Consider the following 22,585-nt stretch of genomic DNA (forward strand, 5'->3'; position numbering starts at 1 on the left):
CATGATGTCTACATGTCATTAAACATCTGAAATCTGGATTTCAGTGGGGCTCAAAAATCCATTTATGCTTAAAGAAGTTTTAATTTCTAACGTCACAAAGGCTGGACAAAAAACACTACTGAAGAAAAGGATCATGGACTGAAAAAAGTGATACAACTGAAACAACGAAGGCATTTATATCTTCATTATTAGGTCAGTTTATTTCAATTATTCCACTACAGTTGCATTAATATTCAGGGTGACATAATTTATCAGAAAGGTCTGTTTCTGGATCGTGTGTTGATTAATCCTAGGACTGAGAAGGCACTGGCTGCTGCTGTCACCAGGCTGATGGCTCCGATGGCTCTGGTAGCCTACAAGGAAACAAGAAACAACTCATGAAGTATATGCACAAACACACTCAATCATTTAAAATTATTGCTAAAAAAAGAAGAAAACAATAGGTTGACATTTGTTCAGTGAAAAAGTAGTGTAAAGAATCAAACGGTCACCCTTATATGGGGGTTCTGAATGTAAAAACTCTGTCACTCTTTCATTGTTTCATAGCTGACATTTTTTGAACATTTATCTCACTTTCCTCACATTAAGCTCATTTTCTGTGATATGAAACCAGTCCATGTCAAACAGCATGTTCTATATATCATTGTTTAAAATGTGTAAACATGAAAGATATATCTAAATGTGAATGTTAAATCTAAATGTAAAGATAAATCTAAATGTAAAAGTTAAATCTAAATGTTAAATCTAAATGTAAAAGTTATATCTAAATGTTAAATCTTAATGTAAAAATTAAATCTAAATGTTAAATCTAAATGTAAATGTTAAATCTAAATGTAAAAGTTAAATCTAAATGTTAAATCTAAATCTAGATCTAAATATTAACTCTAAATCTAAATGTTAAATTGGTCGCCAAGTGTATAGCTAAATGTTTAAAAATTACACAAAGTGGGCTGATCAGCGCCTGTCAATTGCAAAGATTAACATTTAGATATAAATTTAACATTTAGATTTAAATCGTAAATGGACATGATTTATGTAGTGCTTTATAACCACCGATGTAGTCCCAAAGCGCTTCACAACATCAGCCCATTCACCCATTCAAACTCGCATTCACAATCCAATGGGACAGAGCTGCCATGCAAGGCGCTAGTCAACCACTGGGAGCAACTTGGGTTCAGTGTCTGGCCCAAGGACACTTTGACATATAGACATATATAGAATGGCATCTAACCCCCAACCAGATCAGAAGACTCTTCTACTACCTGAGCCATGGTCGCGCCATTTACCATTTACCATTTAGATTTAGATTTAACATTTACATTTACATTTACATTTACATTTAATGTTTACATTTACATTCATTATTTAGATTGCACATTGACATTTACATTCACCATTTAGATTTAACATTTACAATTACATTTAACATTTAGATTTAGATGTAACATTTATATTTAGATTTAATGTTTACATTTGCATTCACCATTTAGATTGCACATTGACATTTACATTCACCAATTAGATTTAACATTTACATTTAACATTTAGATTTAACATTTACATTTACATGTAAATTTGCATTCACCATTTAAATTTAACGTTTACATTTAGATTTATTTTTCATGTGTAGACATTTTTAACAATGATATAGAACATGCTGTTTTACATGAATTGCTGCCTCAAATAAAAGAAAATCTAGCTAAACGTGACGAAAGTGAACTAAATGTTCAAAATATGTCAGCTATTACATTTGGCACCCCCATACCTTTAGTCGTTTCTTGTGGGGAATTAAAAGAGTGACTAACCTGCTCAGAAACGCCCTCCCCATAACGCAGGAGCGTAACAAAATGCTCGCAGTTGCTTCCCAGCAGGTCGTAGGACACCTCCTGGCCAATGAGGACCTGAGCTCTCTGGATGATTTCACACACAGGTAGAGGTGTGTGGTTGTGGTCGTACTTGTTATTGACTCGATACGAGTCACTTCCCACCACCTCCTTCAGCAGCTGCATGCGTACCACAGCTTTCCTGCTGAACACAGATTTCACACTGGACATGGCAGCTGCCTGGCTCTCATCTGGGAGAGAGAAAAGAGACTGGATGTAAAAATAAAATAACTTTTGTAAAATCCTTTTTTTCCCCAAATTGAATTTAAATGAAAGCCGAATAAAACAGATAAGGACAGTTAATGTGCTTCAGCTTCCAGGCAGCAAACCTTCATGGGGTCTTTCTGTGTTGAGTTTGAATGTTCTCCCAGCTGTTTTATACAAATAACTGTAAGACTTGTGAAAATAAAATCAAAACTTTACTGAAATGGGTTTTTTTCTAATTCTGCAGCCCGGTACCAAATGGGTTGTGGGTCGGTATGGGTCCATGGACCAGAGGTTGAGGATGTGTTGGCTGTAAATGTCCACATATTCAAATTTAGAATGTTTTAACTAGTAACTAGACTGCAGTTGTGTAATAATAACAGTGTTTTTCAACCTTGGGGTCGTGAACTCATGTGGGGTCGCCTAGAAATAAAATGGGGTCACCTGAAAAGTCTCGTGATTAAAAAATTTAAGATACTGATTGAAATAATGTTTTCACATTTTAATCTTTTTAACTCAACACACAATAAATCTCAAATAACTGTGTTCTATTGAACTTTCTCAAATCTAAATGTAGTTGAAATAAAATACAGTATAAAAAATGTGTTGTATTTGTAACTCACTTTAATAAACATGATAAAAAAAACTAATTCTAGAAAGAAAAAACAAACGGGGTCACGGCAGGTTGGAAACCACTGATATACATGATATTTGATCTTATTTTTGTCAGCTCAAAATGGGTTTTTGAGATTAGTGAATCCAATGTTTAGTCAAGTTGTCTGAATGTGGCTTTCACTGACCAACAGGTGTTAAGTTGATGATGTAACCATCTCCCAGGTAAAGGGCCCAGTGCTGATAGGCTGGTCGGAAGATCTCAATGAGGTCACCGGGCTGAGGGTCACCACAGGGGTCGCAAAGGTCAGGGTCAGTAGAGGCCATCTAACAACAAAAAAGGTATTTTCAGCAGCACAAAGTTCACTTTCTGAAACTTTGACTCTACAAAAAATAGTTTTTATTGTCATATATTTAGAGAATGAACGACCATACATGTTCTTTGAGAGCTTTTTTTCAAAATAAAAATCAGATATTAAAAATCAGTATATAATCTTAAAATGAAGTTAATAAAAGTTTAACACCTCCTTTATCATACAAAAGCATGCTTATATCATGTAATGGTACTTACATTAGAGTTTTGCAGTTGTTTATCCATCCCACATCATGCTTCCACAAATTCTGAGCAAAAGAAACGTTACTATGAGTGATTTTTGCTCATTAAAAATGTTGTGTTTTGTAGACCTTAAGGTATCTAACGTATTGTGTTTTTTTAAATAATATTTTACTGTGGTGGTTGTGAGAAGTGACGCAAAATCCAAAAATAGCTATATTCTCATAGAAAGAGAGTGCTGGGTATAGTTGCAGTACAACACACACACACACACACACACACACAAGCTCACACACAGACAATACACACATGAGCTCTTGTGTCGCCTGTGCTGCCACAATAGCAACAACACAATGGGGAAGCTGACAGAAAAATAGTTTGAGCTCAGGTTACTTTACAGGAACAACAAACTAAAAGTGGGAAACAGTTCTTTACAGGTTTATGTATAAATTCTGAAAAGGTCCAAATGTTTGTTGTCAAAAGTAGAAAATGATCAGGTGATGCGTGTCCAAATAGGAGAGCATTTTGTATGTCTGCTTCATCACTAATGTAGGACGCCAATCCTGCAGTGAAAATTGATGGACATTTATTATTTATCGTGCAAAAAAAAAAAAACAAAAAAAAAAACATTTCCTCTGAGAAGCTTAGAAAATAATTATAATGTAATTGCCAAGCATGAAATTATAATACTGCACTGTTGTAGGCATGTTGACATGTGTGATACTTACTCAAACACAAGCAGCTTTTTCTTCCTCACCATTTTAATTATCCATCATAAATCTCAACAAGTCATCAAAATTCTCTGGTAAGAAAAAAGGATATTGAAAAAAAAAGAATTGATAGCAAACTTTTGGGTTGACGAGAGGTTTGTTGAAGATGTCAAAGCTGAGAGAGGCTGGAGATGCTTCAGTGTGCTGTGCTGATGGCAGATTGCCACAGTTACCCAGTTACTCTCTCTCTCTCTGTCTCTCTCTCTCTTTCTGTCTCTCTCTCTCTGTCTCTCTCTCTCTTTCTGTCTCTCTCTCTCTGTCTCTCTGTGTGTCTCTCTCTCTCTCTCTCTCTCTCTCTCTCTCTCTCTCTCTCTCTCTCTCTCTCTCTCTCTCTCTCTCTCTCTCTCTCTCTAAGGCTTTGGTTTGAAATGTGAGTTTGAGAAGTCTGTCGCCATTCTTGATTTTTAAACGTCACCAAAACAGATGGAAACTCAGAGTAGGTGCTTTAAGGTTAGAATTAAGTAGTTTGCCAAGTTCACAGCACAATTCGGTGTCCTCCATTCACTTCATTTGCGTTACTAATTCATTGTCTGTTTAAAAAAAAAAAATGGCAGTGCTACCCCTACGGTTGCCGTATCAGTGCGCCAACATTCTGTCTGTACACAGCGCCCCTCATTGGCCAGTTTAGGTCACGTGACTAAGACTAAACCTAACAGGAAACCCCGGACCGCGAGTTGCTGTCTGATCTATTTCCACGTTCAACATAATAATAATAATAATAATAATAATAATAATAATAATAATAATAATACAAAAGCCCAAAATTTCTGCTGAATGTGAATACTTACAGGGTGGTTTGACAGCGTTTCAAATAAATGCAATATGAAATCTGTGCAATATTAAGGTGGTAGTTTTCAGAAGCGTTGGGCTTTTGTTGGGGGCGAGGGACACACGTTGTAGCTTTTCACACTTTGCAAAATCATCCCGTTGGTCAAATGTGACACCTTACATTTGACACTGCAGATTTTTTTTTTCTTCTTGCTTTATTAATTCCTAACTGTTAGTTTTACTTTAGTTTTCAGTCACCTTTATTGTTCCACTTTGTATTAACTATTTTTGCTCCTCATCAACCGGATTTATGTCTGTTCATTTATTTCTTAAAAGTACACGTAAATGTATATTTACTATGTTTACTGTGACCTCTCTGGTAAAGGACACGCCCCCTACTTGCTGATTGGCTACTGTCTACCAAGCCTTTTCATCACCTGATTCCGCCCCTTCTGCAGCTGAGCTCCCATCAAGCTTACATTAAACACACAGTGAAATATCCGGTTGTGTGGGTCATAATAAAACAAATAAAATACGAAGTTTACAGGTTTCAAGTTATCTTAACGTATTACCAAGAATTCCCCTTTATTTACATTTCTATTGTGATAACATCACATTACAGTTTAAAACTAACTACTGAGATATTTTCGTTACTCCATAGTTTTTTTTTTTTTAAAGAGATGCAGAGGAGGGAATTAAAAATAAAGCTCCATCTGAGGGGAAATATTTTTCAAGGTCCATCATTTTATAAATATTTTAAGAATTATTTGTTTCTTCATCTACAAATGTCACAACACTCGTTTTATTTATTGGGAAACTTCTATCCAAAATAAAATATTTACATACATATTATTTATTTTCTCATTGTCAATGCAGTAGAGTTTGGGAGAGGATTAGAGGATTAGGGCCACATGTGAATTTTAATTAATTTTTTTATTCTTTTTTAAAGTTCTGACTTTAAAGTCAAAAATCTGAGATTGAAGTCAGAATTCTGAGATTAAAGTTAGAATTCTGACTGACATTTATTCTCAGAGTTCTGACTTTAAAGTCAGAACTAAAAAAATAAAAATAAAAAAAAATCTCACATGTGGCCCTAATCCTGTTCCATAGTAGAGTGTATTTTTTAGAGTGTATTTTCTTTTTGGTTTATATATATATATATATATATATATATATATATATATATATATATATATATATATTGTCTATAGGGTTCATTTTATTTTATTTTATTTTTTTATTTATTTCTTATGACACACAAAGTGTTTAACTTGGTTGGAGGTTATTGTCATCATACATTTAAAAAGCCAACAAAAATGTTGTGCACATCACAAAATAACTCAACTAAATCTTGACAGATGACTTCTTGTGATCTGACCAATATGTCCAGTCCAAGTTGGTAAAGTGTATTTCCCAAAGACAAAAATAACAATGCACAAAATACAAAATAGGAGTCACAATTTACAGCGTAAGGAATCATAAACGTAGTGAAGTTCAATGGTTTAAAGTCCAAGGCTGGGAACAAACCCCCAACCAAGAGTTTTAATCTGAAAGTTTCTTTCGGAAGTGATTCGTTTAGTGTCAGTGTAAACTTCCGGATACAAATACACACAAGGTTAGCTAATAGCTTTTCTAAAAGTGTCCCTGCAGCTCGGACACTAGGGGTTATTTCTGTCCTGTGGTTTCACGCAGGAGAATGTTTGTGTTATGAGAAGAGGACGGAGACTTTATTAGATTTTGGTGAGAAAAAAAACCCCCGCTTTTGTCTCATGTCTTGTTGTTTCGCTCCAATGAATTATTAGCATAGCTCGATAAGTTAGCTCTTATAGCGTCGTGTGTCCGTCACGCTGTCTGTTGACTGACAACAGACCGACATCACAAACAGACCAGAGGAGGAGGGGGTTACAATTGGACACTTTGAGGGTCTACATATACATGGTACACCCCTGGAACTCTAATTAATTCAGTGTGTAAGTTTACTGTCAGTCTAGGGCTCTTAATTTAATTACAGTTTTAAGTATTTTGTGGGAAAAATATAGCTTATCATAGGTAGGTTGACGTATTTATTAATCATGAAATTCAGTCTCAGATGGTCATAAAGTGTAACCAATTTGGCCCCTCAGTAGAAAGTAAAAATGACAGAGGTAAACATGAATCATTGTGAAAATGAAAGTCAACAATTTTTGCAGGTGACTCACAGTTTTCCTGGTGCTTATATCGCATGAAGGGATGGCAGACATTTTTTATGTTAAACTGTTGGAAAAAAAAAACCCCACAAAATGATTACCTAACATTTTCTTTAATTAAATAGAAATTGGTTACAATAAATCTAGGAAATTTAAAGTGACGATCCTGTTGGGACTGATATCTGTCACTTATTGCTTGTATATTTACATATGTTATTTTTTTTATGTATACGTACAAGTGCAAACTTGGGCACAAAAACATTGAAATGACTCATTTTCCCCATATAAAATCTGTGGCCTACTTGAGATCAAACTGCTCTGAACTAAAGTGAGTTTTACACCCCTGGTATAGAATATGAGGTCTGTTCAAAGGTCAAGATGTTAAGATAGTGAGTGGAAGACTTAAGATACAGTGCAATGAATATTTAATTCGCTAGTTAATATTATATTAGTGTTACATTTTATAAAAGGCTAATAAAAAAAGTAGTTGAATTGATGTGTTGTGGCCTCCTACCAGCTCTCAGACCACACAGCATGGCTGCTGCACCTCTTCTCAGAAGGACGGACTCGGCCAAAGGCGAGTTTTCTCCACTCAAGCATTTTGTTGTGGCAAAGAAGACGATCAGCGACGTGTTTGAGCAGCTCCTGAACTACGTGACTGAGACCTCAGAGTTTGTGGAAGGTGAGACTGTGTTTTCTTGGGTGTATGACGTGTTTAAATGCATGATACTAACCAACTATTATCACTTTTGGAGCTCCTCATAAATCTGTATGTGGACACATTCTATTCTTACTAATTTCCTACTTAAATTTTGACCTCTGTTAGATTATAAATCTGAGGCAGAGAAAATAATTTACGTATTCAGAGCTGCATGAATTATTTTTAGGAAACAAAAACCTTCTGCAGACACACTCAGATAAAAAGATATTTATTAGATTTAACCGAAAGAATATATAACATGACTTTAGAAAGTAGGCCAGGATGGAGTCGAGTGTAATGAAGTTTTGTATTGTTCCAGAAATCTTTGGCAATAAAGCTTTGGAAAACATTGCCAGTTATGATCAGAAGTCGGACATTCAAACGTATTCTGACAAACTGGCTGTCATTAAGGAAGTGCTGGCACGCAGACACATGAAAGTGGCTTTTTTTGGCAGGTAAGTTCTTCCAACATCGGCTGAATTTAAAGAACAGCGACATTTGACTTTTGCTGCAGAGAGGAGATTAAACGCAAGCTTCCTGCAAGGGCAAAGGAAAGTGCAAGATTCTAATGCAATACTTTTTGTGACCATGTGTGTGCACTGTAATCCATAGATTATCATGTATTTTTAAATCATAAGAGCAAAAACTGGACCGATCAGAAGGTCCGAACTGGTCAACCTGAGGAAGCAGGACGATGAACATCAATTGAACTAATAAAGTGTGGCTAAATGACATACGTCAATTTAAATAGTTTCCCCTTAAGTAAGTAGTTCTCCTTGTGAAAAATAATTTGCTTTAATTTCTTGTCCCTGTGTCTTTCTTCAGGACCAGTAATGGCAAAAGCACGGTGATAAACGCCATGCTGAGGGACCGCGTGCTACCCAGCGGTATCGGCCACACAACCAACTGCTTCCTGAGCGTGGAGGGAACGGATGAGGACAAAGCTTACCTGAAGACAGAAGGCTCAGAGGAGGAGAAGAGTGTCAAGGTAAGGGCTTGTTTACGCTTGGAAAATCGCTGTCAAAATACCTCAATATGGTGGCGTGTGTGTGAAGATCACACAAGGAAAGTGTTTTCATCTTTTTCTTTTTGAATCCATTGGCTTTTATTTTGAAATCTGAACTTTTGCTGGTCTCATCTCCAATCATGAATTCAATGATCTAAAGGTCTTTTCCTTTACAGTGGATTCCCAAAAACGTGTTCCTGCAAAATGTGTTCAAAATATAAGGCATATATAATGAAGTTTCTCGTTTGTCTTAGACACACATTTAAAATGTAGTTGAGCAAAAGACTCTAAATGAAAATTCCACCCAAATAACACAAATGCAATCTAGATTTCATGATTGTGTTCCAGCGTCACAACTAAATTTGACGGATGCAAAATTAGAATATTTTCCTATTAGATGGACATAATTATTTCTTTAGTGATGACAAATGAATTGCTGCTGGAGGATTGTACTGAATGTACCCTAATCCCATCCATGTTCTGCAGACTGTGAACCAGCTTGCTCATGCACTGCACATGGATGAGAGTCTGGACGCTGGTTGTCTTGTTCGTATCTTCTGGCCAAAGACCAAGTGTGCTCTGCTACGAGATGACCTGGTGCTTGTCGACAGGTAATATTTGATTGTGTTTATTTTATTTAAATTCTGAAAGCAACGCACAAACAATAGAACAACATACTTGTGGTATGCTTGACCTGTTTATTTCTCTCAGCCCTGGGACAGATGTCACCTCACAGTTGGACAGCTGGATTGACAAGTTTTGCCTGGATGCTGACGTCTTTGTGCTGGTGGCTAACTCAGAATCCACACTCATGAACACGGTAGTCTACTAAGTATTTTTCTCTACAGAACTCCTGAATTAACTGTTAGTTGCATGCATTAGATTAAATTTGGACGTTTCATTACAGGATTAACTTGTTTTTGAATAATTCTCTGTGTATGTGTGGCTGGGTTGTGCACAGCACAGAAAGCCCAATGCTTGTTTTGTTTTTGTTCAGGCATTCATGCAATGTGAAATATGAGGCAGTCTGTCACAGAGCTTCACAACCTAGCTATTGCCTTAAAGGAAAGGCAAACACAATTCTCTCTGAGGACAATCCTCATTTATTTACTGTACTTTCACTCTTATCAGTTCTGTGTAAAATAAGCACCATTTTAAAACAACTTTAAAACTCTAAACAGGATAATGTTTTGTAAAATGCACATTTAATTTTTAATATGTAAGAATCGGACCATAAGTAGCACAAACATTTACATAGAAACTTCAGAAAGTGTACAAAAATGGGGAAGAAAGGGACAAAGGGACAAACAGAATGTATTATTCTGAGCTACTATGTGTGAAATTTAACCTCCCTGACCTCTTTTTAAAAAAAATTTCCCTCTGTTTCAGGAAAAGCACTTTTTTCACAAAGTTAGTGAACGTCTATCTAAACCCAACATCTTCATCCTCAACAATCGCTGGGATGCCTCAGCAAATGAACCGGAGTACATGGAGGACGTGAGTCAAACCGCTGTCACATTCCTCTGAGCAATACTGTCAGAATGCCACAAAAATATGAGCTGAATAGTAAAGATTGTCTTAAAAAAGGTATGAACAAAAGCAGACTGATTTTTACAGCAGGCATTATGATTATTTATTAACATTTATTTAACCAAGGGGCTAACTTTTAGCTCTGGGGAAGTTGGAATAAAAGGGCTGAGACAGGATGGGAAATGAGGCTGTCACAGGAAATCTGTGTGTGGGAAGTTAAGACAATAAGCAGAAATGACTGACTTTCATTGGATTCACTGGTGTCAGTGAAATGAACTTTAAATGGTTAAGTATAAGACATTGAGAATAAAGTCATGCCTCCAATCGTGTAGGTTTGTTGTAGATGTATCACTAGAATATAACAGGTGACCAAAAAAAAGATGCAGTGGATACAAATAGAATTAGGTATGTAGGGGTGTTTGCTGTTTTTTTTTTTTGGTTTCAATAATTTTTATCATAACATCGACCTTTCATTTACAATGGTTGGTGTCTAAATATCTAAATTTCTCAGGCTATGCGCTCCCTTAACACTGAGCCTCTGTTCTCAGGTCAGGAAGCAGCACACTGACCGTTGTGTGAACTTTCTAGTGGAGGAGTTGAAAGTTGTGGACCGCGAGCAGGCCCCAAACCGTATTTTCTTCGTCTCTGCTAAAGAGGTCCTCACCTCCCGCATGCAGCGTGCACAGGGCATGCCTGAAACAGGCGAGAGTTCTGTTATACTATCATACTTCCATTATATTCTACGTTGTCTCTAATGTCAGCACATGATCCAACAGGGGGCGCTCTGGCCGAGGGTTTCCACGACCGACTAAAGGAGTTCCAGAGCTTTGAGAGGAGGTTTGAGGTTTGTGCTTAAACACATTTTTAAAGGCAGTAATATCGTTTTTAGGCTTTGTAGGAAACATTTGCACGTGTATTTGCAAGAGTCATCAGAACAAAGAAACATGAGAAGAACAGAAGATAACACAAGAAACATCATAGAATTATAATTGCAGAGAGAAATTCCAAACAGCGACAGCTTAATCTAGAGGAGTGAATTCACAGTGTAAGGTTTTAGTTTCTAATCTCCTTTAGAAAGGAGTACAAATGGGTAGTTTAGTCGATATAAGCTATTGTGAGTGCGTGGGAAAAAGAAAAAGCACATAGCGTTTTTCCGCAGAAGATTGTGGCTGCCATCTATTTGTGTCTCACGTTTCACATTTTAAACCCCATCCTTAACTGTAGAGAAACCAGTCACAGTGCCTTTTCATCAACCTGCGTCTTCATTGCTGAAGTCTAGATTCACTTTGGTGAGGACGCCCATTACGTTTTTGTTTCCCTTTATTTATGTTTTGCTTAATTTTTTTCTTGAATACATTTTTTTTAGCATTTTTTCTTAATGTTAACCTGATTACCCCACAGTCCTTTAAAAACTGGCAATTAACGGAGTCATTTTAATAATAATCATCAAGTCACAAATAGATGTTTTGTAAGTGTCACATCAATAAAACATGTACACATTCTCCCAAATGTAGAAGATAATGGTCTGAAAAATGTAATAACACAGGTTAATATTATGTCTAAAGTGCAATTAAACACATATCAGATTCTTATCAAGGATCCAGCTGCTCTTTTTACTCTTATCTAACTTTGATTCTCATGTAAGTGGCCACAGTAAATCTTTTGCCAGATTACATTAGCCTCTGTCACTTCAATGGTGAAGTCACAAATAGTACTAATAATATTAACCTTGATTTATGTAGTGTCTTTTTAAGAACCCAAGGTGGCTTAACAATTAGAACAGCCACAATACAAACAGTACAATGCAGTAATAGTGAGATGGGGACCTGGTGAAGTTAAAGGGGGAGGGTCTATGATGGAGTGAAGGGGTGGAGGAGATACACTGAAATGAACAAAATCGGTTTTTAATCACTGTTCCACACAAAAATGGGAGGTTGGAAAACCAATTGCTAGTATTGGTGAGAAGCTTAAAGGGAGTAAACAAACTTTCTCTATATAAATTATCCTAATTCAGCCATGACCGTCAATAAGGCGGCCCATCTTAAGAGTTAGTTTTTATATGAAAGAAAAATTCCAAACTTCATTGCAAAATTTAATATAAAAAATGCTTGTTTTTTTAATATTCTTCTTCCAAATTAGACATTTAGTGACTTAAACTTTGGTAAAACCCTGTCATAGTGTATCCAAGCAGGATGCACTTACCCCACTTTAATTTATTGCTTTGTTTTTGTTGTATTCTTGTTTGTCTTTATTTGATGTGAATGTGTTGTTTCTGTTTTGTCACTGCAACACACAAACTGTGACACCAGTGGCTGCGGGACACAAGATACACACTCTGCTGCTGCTGTTGTATTCACCCTTCAGTTGGCTTTTTGTTTCCCTTTCTTTTTTGATTTTAATTCTTTTAAAGTCCAACCTAGCAGCGAGTGTTTATCTTGTACTCGGTTGGTCCCGGCCGGCGTGCGAGTTGCTACCGTAGCAGCAGCAGCCGGTGGCGGTGCGGCGCATGTCACAGTGATGTGTGTTATGGCCTCGCAGGAGTGTATCTCGCAGTCAGCAGTGAAAACAAAGTTTGAGCAGCACACTATCAGGGCCAAGCAGATCACAGAAAATGTCAAAAGCATCATGGACGCCATCAACATCGGGGCGGCCGAGCAGAGGTGAGTGTCCGTTTGTTTTTGTCTGTAATCCGTCACTGAAAAGCTTTGAAGGGAAACGGTGAAAGGCATGGAAAAAGATATTTTCTATCATTTCCAACAGGGTTTGAGTGTGTCGCTGTTTCAGGCCGAGTTGTGTATGACTATATTTCCTGTTGGTGTGGTGGTAATTCAGGGTGGCAGCGTTAGAGGACAGAGAGTACCAGATGGATCGGCTGGAGTTTGTCAGAAATCAGCTGAACCTGCTTATCGTGGAAATTAAAAAGAAGATCAAAGCTATCACCGAGGATGTCGAGTCCAAGGTAAAAAAAAAAACAAACAAAAAAATTCCCATCTTTTGCTTTCATAACCATGTTTTATTGAGTTTATTAGGATGTATTTCATTTATATTCTATTCGTGAGGACACTGTCACATCACAGGGTTCAAATACTGACGGGCCATCACTGAGACTCTAATAAACCCACTTTATACATTTTACTTTGTGGGAATAAAGCAGAGCTCCTTACAGAGGACTGAGGTTCTATTTCATAATATTTCACTATGGGATGTTGCCTCTACTACATTTCTCAGTTACCTATTTTACTTTGTCAATCCTGATTGGCCGATGAAGCGCATCAGTTCAATGGGAGAACCTCCCACCTCCTATAAAAGGAGGGGACGAACAGGTGCGCGTCATTCTTAAACCTCCTCCCAGCTACCTCACATTTTTTTTTTTAGCTCTGACCAGTTTAACTGTTCGCAGATGGGATTTTCTTTTTTTCCTGCCGACGAACACTGGCAGGGCTGACGCTTAGCTTTTTAGACCACACCAGGTCAAAAGGTAAGGTTAAACAGCTCTTACCTCGCTCCGTGTGGTGAGTGCTGTCCTTCGCTGCCACAAGGCGTGAAGCTCTGAGCTCACGCTCTGGCTGTCTGCTCCCTCCGACGCTGCCGCTCCGGCGAGTTCATTGGCCTTCAGTGGCCTCTCACTACGGTGACCCCAGCTCACCGTAGCTGCTGTCCCAGACCACGGCCTCCAACGCCCTCTATGTAGTGTTATGCATCTCCTCCTCATCCTGAGAGTGATGCACATCGCAGGGATCATGAATGTGGGAGTGGACCTGCTTTCCAGGGGCGCACCAATTTAAGGGGAATGGATGTTGCACCCAGACATGGTTGCTGCCCTCGGTGTAGACGCACTAGCGCACGTGTGTTTCTTTACGCATTACCTCTGTGGGCTCTGATTCCTCCCACCCTGCACAGGGCTATTCTCTGATCCTGGTGGCTCCCCACTGGCCGGCTATGCACTGGTTGGTGGAGATTTACCAGCTGCTCTGTGCTCCCTCTTGGCAGCTCCCGCTGTGCAGGGATCTGCCGTCACAGGCGGGAGACATGTTGGGCGTAGGATTATGATAGGACGTGATCTCTACCATACAGAGCGCTCCACTAGATCTCTTTATGACTCTAAGTGAAAGGTGTTTGAGGACTGGTGTCTCCAGGGAGGCCATGTTCTTTTTCATTGCCTGGTGGGTGTGATTTTGTCATTCCTGCACAGCCTAATTGACAGGCGCAATGCCTTTTCTACTATGAAAGTGTATTTGGCGGTGGTCGCCGCCTGTCACGTGGGTTTTGCGGACAAACCAGCGAGTCAGCATCAGCTGATTTGCAGGTTTATGAAGAATTCTCGCAGGCTTCTCTCCGTGTCCAGGTTGGTGGTTCCACCGTAGGATCTGGGAGTGGTTCTGAAGGGTCTTAAGGGAACCCCTTTTGAACCGATGGGTGAGACGGACCTGATGTTCGCCTCCCTTAAAGCTAATTTTTTGCTGGCTCTGGCTTCGGCCAAAAGAGTCAGTGACATTAATGCGCTCTCGGTTCACTTGTTGTGTGCTCAGCTATTCCCAGGTGATGCGAAAATTATTCTGAGACCCAACCTGGCCTTAGTGCCGAAGGTTGTGGGTTCATGTTCTCCCATTAACCTGCTGGCATTTTCTGTCTCACAGTGTGAGCAGCGGCCTCATTTGTTGTGTCCTGTTTGTGCGATTCGCACTTACATGGACAGGACAAGGGCCCTCAGGAGGAGCGATCAGCTGTTCGTCTCCTGGGCCAACCCCAGTAAGGGGAAACCTGTCTCTAAGCAACGCCTGTCACACTAGGTGGTGGAGGCTATTGCTTTGGCTTACTCGTGTCAGAGTCTGCGTGCACACTCGACTCGGGGACTTGCCACATCCTGGGCCTTGTTCAGGGAAGTGTCTGTCCAGGACATCTGTGTGACGGCGAGCTGGCCCCCCACGTTTGTCCGCTTTTACATGCTGGACGTATCTGCCCTGTGCGTGGCATGGGCGGCCTTACTGTCCTGATTTAAGCAGATTCCTGCCCCCTAAGCATGTTTGCACTACTGGAGTTTCCATATCCCATAGTGAGACATCTCACGAAATCTTTTGTAACCCTGGTTATATGAGTGAGATGTCTCACCAGACTGCCCTTCTTTCTTGAACAAGGAGAAGAGACTTGCTTACTAAGAATGACGCGCAGCTGTTCGTCCCCTCCTTTTATAGGTGGTGGGAGGTTCTCCCATCGAAATGATGCGCTTCACCGGCCTATCAGGATTGTCAAAGTGAAATGGGTATTCTGAGGAATGTAGCAGAGGCGACATCCCATAGTGAGACATCTCACTCATATTACTCATAGAACCGGGGTTACAAAAGTAACCTATAGTTTTAGTTTATCATGGTGCAGTTTGGATTAAGCGAAATTTGGTTAATTTCCAATGGGTTTAAACCATCAGTTCCATCCCCGATGACTCCTGTTTCATCAGGTTTCCAGTGCCATGGAGGAGGAGATCTGTCGTCTGCATGTAATTGTTGATGAGTTTCGCTCTGACTTCCATCCTTCTCCTCATGTCCTCAAGGTCTACAAATCTGTAAGTTACAAGATTAAAATAGATAGCTCCTATTTCTCATTCGTAAAAAATTATGATGTTACTTCAAATTTCTTCTACTGCATAGTTTAAGATCACAATTCACTGCCCAAGTCATTTAGTGAGCTCACTGAGCACTAAATGTATAAATGTGTTTTTATGTAAGCTAATTCTGCTACATTTGTATGATGGTTCCTTAAGTGAAGTTTAAAAGTTGACAACGCAGTGAGATATTTACCTTCCAATGTGAAACTAATACATTTTTCAAACCTAAAAATTCAGATGCATAATGTCTCTGGTCTTCGGAGAGAAAGGACGTGTGTTCACTCGCTCCGATAACTCAACCTTGGAAGATTAACAGCTTACAGCTGCAGCTGGACAGCCTGAGAAATAAAACTTGGGCCCAAGACGAAAAGAAAAATGGTTAAAAAACCGCCTGCAGGCCCTACAGAACCTGATCCGGGGTTGAAAGAGGTCAAGGAGATGATACGAAACCTCAAAAACGATCTATCGTCTATCAAAGACGATCTATCTGCACGGATCACAGCCGAGATAAAGTTGTTGGAAAAGACGCTGGAAAAGTCACTGGAAACCCTTCAAAGTGAAGCAAAGGTACTGAAAGAAGAGAATGAAAGAAATGCTGAAGAGATAATACTACTGAACGCGAGGGTTGAAGAGTTGGAACAAAAGGAAAGAGAGAAAGATGTCATCATCACAGGCTTAAAACCCAGGAGTTACGCAAGTGACGAAGAAACAAAATCGATTGAACAACAGGTCATTGATTACTTGGAGTCGAAGGACATTGTCCTGAACCCTGACAACATCAACTCCTACCAAAGAGAAATGATCTGTAGATAAGAGCTGTAAAAATCACTTTCACGAAGGTGAAATTCAAAGGAGAATTATTGAAGCAAGGCAGAAAACTGAAGGAAACAAAGGTTTTTATTAATGAAAAGGGAAAAACTTCGAAAAAAAGATGAATTTTTCCTGAACAGGAGGAATGCAAACAACATCTGACAGGGAACAAGGCCAACACAAACAACGATAGAGAGGAGGAGGAATAAAAAAAATAAATAAAAAAAAAAAACACTGACTACAGATGAGAATAAATCCTACACAAAAAAGGACTTTTCAGAACAACCTAAGAATGTTTGACCAGAGAGACATGTAAACCCATGTAAATTTTTGATGTACAAAACAGGGGACGGGACCCAGATAAGCAAAATGCTTCTCTCGTCTTCTTTTTCGGCATGTACAAAAAAAAAAAAAAAAATGTAAAAAAAGTGAATGTAACCATGTCGGAAATAAACTGAATTAATAAAAATAAAAAATAATTGTACAGTGATGACTGAACAGCAACATTTTTTCATGTGACCTCTGACCTCTGCTAGGAGCTGCTGGCTCACGTTGAGGAGGGAATGGGAAGGAACTTGGCGTTCCGCTGCTCCAACGCCGTCCATGCCTCTGTCCAGTCTTCCCAGAGCTACATGATCGGTAAAAACTTCTTAATGTGGGATCAACTCATTCTCCTCTTGATGATCGGACTCTGACACTATTAGAAATGTCCTCATAGACATTTAGCTTCCTGTAGACTTAGACGTTGTCACTAATGGATTTATTCACTTAACACTAGCACATTATACAGAATAAAATACATTAAAATACTCTGTAAATACAGAATCTAATCAATGTGAATATATAGTTACAGTATATCTGGAACAGTTTACAAGCAGATAGAAAAGAAAATGACTTTTTTGAAATTATGAACTACTACGGTAATACAAGCTGGTGAGTGAACTCTTTGGTGTCCTTACGTTGATTATCCAGTGTGAGGAAGAGTACGGTAATGTTCTCCTCAGGCTGTGGTGTGTAACACCAGGATCGTGGCTATATTTACCCACTGCTCTGAATGCCATGGTCTGAGGCCACACTATGTGCAGTTATGTGTCACATGCAAGCTGCGCTCTCTGAAAGGGTGTTGATGTGCCCTCTGATAAAGCTGCAGGTGCTGGTTTTTTTTAACCACTTGGGAAGGACTATTTTTTTTTTTAATTTTATTTGATTCACACATTTTTCAGTGGTATAAACATCATGTTGAAACACTCCAGATGTGCCTGTGATGGTTGTTGTTGTGTTGGCCCACAGAGAGCATGCTGCCTCTGCTTCCCTCGGCAATGCAGAAGCAGCTCCACATGCTGGTTCCCAGCAGGCAGTTTGACCTGAGCTATGACCTGAACTGTGCCACGCTCTGCAGCGACTTCCAGGAGAACATCGAGTTTCAGTTTTCTCTGGGTATTACGGCGTTGGTCCATCGCTTCCTCGGATCTGTAAACGCACAGCGAGCGCTCAAACTGGTGGACCAGAATTTTCAGGTTTGCACAGGAAATGCTGCTTCCTGCTTTAAAACCTCATGAACCTTGAATTACAGATAAAAAACTAAATTCAATGCTTTTTATGTCTCAGACATCTCAGGCAGCGCTGCCTTTGGCCCAAACTCCCTCTTCAGGACCTCCTTCAATAGCAGCGCCACCCAACAGTGAGACAGCAGTCATGACCCAGGAGGACCTGATGCTAGCCATGGCCACCAACGTGGCTTCTCTTACCTCTCGCACTTCAATGAGTGTGCTCGTTGTTGGAGGAGTGGTACGTTACATGAACTGAACGCAACTAAAGTATTCAGATGTTGGAGATAACTGTAATCACCAACAAAATGGAAGCTTCCACAACTACAGGACAGCAGTTTTTATGTCTTTTCTTTTTACTGTAAAAACAATCGGAAAATATCTTAATTAAGAGCAGTGAGGGAGTGCAAACCTCTGCCAAGCGCTACCTTTCCTCTTTGCCAAATATTGGCAGTTATCTGGATCAATGATTCTGATTATAGTACCATGATCGTTTACACTTTAAAGTCTTGGAAGAAATGTATATTAACCATTAATAACAATACAGTAGGTAGAAATGTATTGGCTGCCCCATTTTTTCTCACAAAATCGCACTGAAATGCACAATCTGGATCTGATCCGGGTTAAACTAATACTTTTTTTGTGATCAAAACTGTTACTGAATATTGGGTGACGGGGAGTACAGACACATCCAGAATAGTAAACACTGGCACAAAAATAACTAATAACTGAGTCAATAAAGATCGGTCAATTGTGAACTGAAATTTGATTTTTGAAATTTTAGTGATAATCAAAAATAGGGATTCTTCAAACTGATCTTGAATCAGTATAGAGATCCAAATGACCTCTAAAATGTAAGGTAATCTTCCCATGGTGTAAATGTTATCTTTGGGTAAAATCTGTACTTTTGATGTAATCCTGCTAACAGGCAAATTATTATTATTATTATTATTATTATTATACATCATGGCCATGATACACAGTAGTGAATATGTAATCGGGGTACCCCCAGCTATAAAATACCATCCTTTACTTTGTAAGTTTGGACAGGTCATGTTCTGTTGCTAACGCAGGCTAACTCTGTGTGTTTGATCTAAGGTGTGGAAAACCGTGGGCTGGAGGCTGATCGCCCTCTCGGCCTCGCTCTACGGCCTGCTCTACCTTTACGAGAGACTCACCTGGACCACCAAAGCAAAGGAGCGCTCTCTAAAGCGACAGTTTGTGGGTTACGCGACTGAAAAACTGCAGCTAATTGTCAGCTTCACGAGTGCAAACTGTAGCCATCAGGTCCAACAGTAAGTCCTCAAGACTTGCTTCAGTCCAGCATCTGAACCGACTGTGCAAGTTTTTCCACTTGTCTGTAATTGTCATCATAGGTACTAGAGATGTAACGATTAATCGTAAGGCAGTTAAAAATCGTTTCATAGGTATCACGATTGACATTGATACTTTGAAAATTTAATCGCAATACTTTTTTTAAACAGCATGGGGCGCTATATATTTATCCCTTGTCCAGCAGTGTACGTGGCGGGTGGAATCTGCTACTACTTTCTTTCTGGCCGCCATCTACTCTTAAACATGTTAATAAATGATTCCTTACCCCTTGAGCACCGAAAGAATATCTGTAATATTACGTGAATATCTGTAAAAATCACGTTTTTTTTATTATTATTATTTTTTTTTTATTAGCTCTGACTGCTAGCATAGCATCTCTTCTTCACTGCTAGATTAGCTGCATGCCAACCGACCACTGGGTTACCAGCGCCCTCTGCTGGTCAAAACAAATATCTGACGTAAATCAATGCAATGACGGTTTTTTTTTCCAAGTCCAATTGTTAAGGCACAAAATACATTTTCAGTTGCACTTTTAAAAAGAAAAAGAACTATTATGTAGTTTAAACCAGAATTTAAATGAATCAGCTTCTTCTTCATTTGTATTATTCTTTTATTTATTTCATTCAAGATTTATTTTTAGTTAAATTGCATTGTTTTGAATAGTTTACCATGGGATTCTTTTGAAAATGAAAAATAAATGGAAAATAGAACAGTATTTTCTAGTTTTCTTCCCAAAAAAAATACAGGAATATTTTTCATCCATCATTTGACTACAGTCCCATTTTGTAAAATAAATCGTGAGAGAATCGTATCGTGAATCGAATCGTATCGGGAGTTGAGTGAATCGTTACACCCCTAATAGGTACACTTATACACTTATCCCATTGTATGATTTTTAGTGAATTTATTTTTAAATTTTTTAGTAAAATAAGTTTTTGGCAGGATTGGGGTCATTTATAGAAATCGTAATTAATTTACAATTTAATTAAAGGAAACTTTTCCCACTACCTGTCAGCTTTCTTGAGGATCATTTTACTATTTTAAAAAACAATTATAATCTAGGAGTATACAGACATAAAAAAGGCTTGTACGCCCACACCAAAATATGAATACCAATATTTTCATTGATTAGGAAGCCTAACAAGGTATCCAAGAGATGAGAAACAAACTAGATGATAGATAATATATTTTACAGCTGATTTAAGACATGGAAAACCTGACCTGTTATCATAAGAGATGCTAACAGAAGCTAATGTTTTATGGGCTTATTTATTAAAGGCTCAGTAATTGTAATTAAACTTTAGTAATTAAGAAAGCAATTGTAGTTCACTTCCTGGTTGAAAATAATTGTAATTTTAATTGGAAGAAATGCCTGTCATAGTAATCACGATTAAGATGTAATTGAAAAATGTAATTGACCCCAACCCTGGTATTTGGCACCTACAAACAAGCAAAAATTCTGTCTCTCACAGACCTGTTAATACGTCTTTAAGAAGCTCTTCTATCCTCTACTCGTTACCTGTATTAATGGCACCTGTTTGAACTCGTTACATGTTTTTCTTGTTGTAGAAACTGGAATGAAAGTGTGTAAGTGGTTTTGTTGTGTAATCATGTTAATAATCACCATGACGCTGTGCTCTCCGTTTCCAGGGAGATGGCGACGACCTTTGCACGTCTCTGTCAGCAGGTGGACCAGACGCAGAAAGAGCTGGAGGCAGAAATCCGTCAACTCACCACCAACATAGATCAGCTGGAGAAAGTCCAGAGTCGCTCCAAGAGCCTGCGGTGAGTCCAGCTGCAACAAGCCTCCTTCATCAGAACCATGACTACAGATCATTACTGGATGTTCACCGTTTGGCTTTCATTGGTGTGTTTGTCGTGAGTGCAGGTACAAAGCGGCTGAGCTGGAGAGACAGTTGGAGGTGTTCACAAACCAGTATCTGCGTTCATCACAGTGAAGCTCCTCCTCCTCGCCAGTCATTCCTCAGTCTGATACCACCATCGCCTCATACAAGTGGCCTCTTATGCTGCAGGGATCAGTCACTGCTGATTGGTCCGTCAGCTGGAATCTGCACATCGTTTTCCTTTTGACACCAGCCTCTCACACGTGTTTCACGGTTTGTTTTGTCCACTAATTCTTTTTTTTTTGTCCATTTAAAAAAAAAAAAAAAAAAAAACTAACTTGAGTTTTTCAGTTTGAATTTGTAGTAAAATTCATTTAAGTTCCCTTTTCCTCATTAAATGTCCTCATCGGTTAAAGGAGGAGCAGGAATCAGTAAACAACCAATCACAGTGGTTCAGTAAAGACGCTCCACAAGGTGGCGACAGGTGCTAAGCTTCCACACTAATTAGCTGATGTGATTATGCCTTTTTTGTGAAGCAAAAGAATTTTTTGTGTCTGTACTACGGGAGGGAAAATCATTGCTCATAATGAATGCTAAAAAATAAAAACACACCACGGAGATGTAGAAAAGGAAAATATGTAAGATACTGTAGGTCTCTGCTCTATTTTCTAACAATTCAAACTGTATAGATCAAATCTTTGTATATTTTATAACCTATTTTATTTATATCTGTTAGATATCCCTAATCTTCACTTTGGTTATTTGTCTTTGTTTTTCTGAATGTGTGTCCAGATTACCCCGAGATTAAACCTGTGATGATCTACAACTGAGTTTGGTGTTTTCATTCTTTTATTTATCTAGGAGGTGAAAAACATTACCTTGTTCTTCCTACATTTGCAAAGAAAATACGCCCGATATAGATTTTTCCAATTATCTTTTCAGTAAACAAAAGATGGTAGGGCTGGGCAAAAAAATCAATTTAATTGATTTATCGAATTTGTAGGAAAAAAAAGACTTTTTATTTTGCAAATTCAAGTTTGAAAAAAAAAAAAAAAAGACTTTTTTGCATTCCGTCCTTTTGGGTTACTGTAGCACAATGTAAGCCAGCCCCCCTCTTTGCTTACATTTGTTTACCCTTTGAGTAAATTATGTGTGCGCCACAGGCATGTTTAATTTTTTATTCACAATTTTTAGGCAAAATCGCCCAGCCCTAAAAGATGGTAAAATTTATTTATTTT

The 22,585-nt window shown here is 38.6% G+C and overlaps 2 protein-coding genes across 4 annotated transcripts; one reads left to right on the forward strand and one right to left on the reverse strand.

Annotated features, from left to right (window-relative positions):
• Positions 1-224: 224 nt before the first annotated feature.
• Positions 225-7,021, reverse strand: plaat1 (phospholipase A and acyltransferase 1). Of its 3 annotated transcripts, none has more exons than XM_028444375.1 (5): positions 6,989-7,021; positions 3,271-3,320; positions 2,888-3,026; positions 1,806-2,074; positions 225-353 (listed from the first exon to the last, which is right to left on the reverse strand). In XM_028444375.1, the coding sequence occupies exons 2-5, from the start codon at positions 3,295-3,297 to the stop codon at positions 252-254; spliced, it is 537 nt and encodes a 178-aa protein (XP_028300176.1). In that variant the 5' UTR covers positions 3,298-3,320; positions 6,989-7,021; the 3' UTR covers positions 225-251. The 3 variants fall into 3 exon arrangements, with proteins under 3 accessions (XP_028300176.1, XP_028300175.1, XP_028300174.1); XM_028444374.1 differs by lacking the exon at positions 6,989-7,021 and adding an exon at positions 4,010-4,600; XM_028444373.1 differs by lacking the exon at positions 6,989-7,021 and adding an exon at positions 3,981-4,600.
• On the forward strand, positions 6,376-21,680 carry mfn1b (mitofusin 1b). Its single transcript, XM_028444372.1, has 18 exons — positions 6,376-6,530; positions 7,494-7,658; positions 7,996-8,131; positions 8,502-8,664; positions 9,169-9,293; positions 9,394-9,502; positions 10,072-10,179; positions 10,761-10,914; positions 10,989-11,056; positions 12,751-12,872; positions 13,045-13,171; positions 15,665-15,769; positions 17,158-17,260; positions 17,912-18,138; positions 18,230-18,409; positions 19,267-19,463; positions 21,154-21,288; positions 21,392-21,680. The coding sequence occupies exons 2-18, from the start codon at positions 7,511-7,513 to the stop codon at positions 21,459-21,461; spliced, it is 2,277 nt and encodes a 758-aa protein (XP_028300173.1). The 5' UTR covers positions 6,376-6,530; positions 7,494-7,510; the 3' UTR covers positions 21,462-21,680.
• The last annotated feature ends 905 nt before the right edge of the window (positions 21,681-22,585 follow it).

Source organism: Gouania willdenowi, chromosome 4 (assembly GCF_900634775.1).
Source record: "Gouania willdenowi chromosome 4, fGouWil2.1, whole genome shotgun sequence".
In the NCBI taxonomy this organism is placed as follows: domain Eukaryota; kingdom Metazoa; phylum Chordata; class Actinopteri; order Blenniiformes; family Gobiesocidae; genus Gouania; species Gouania willdenowi.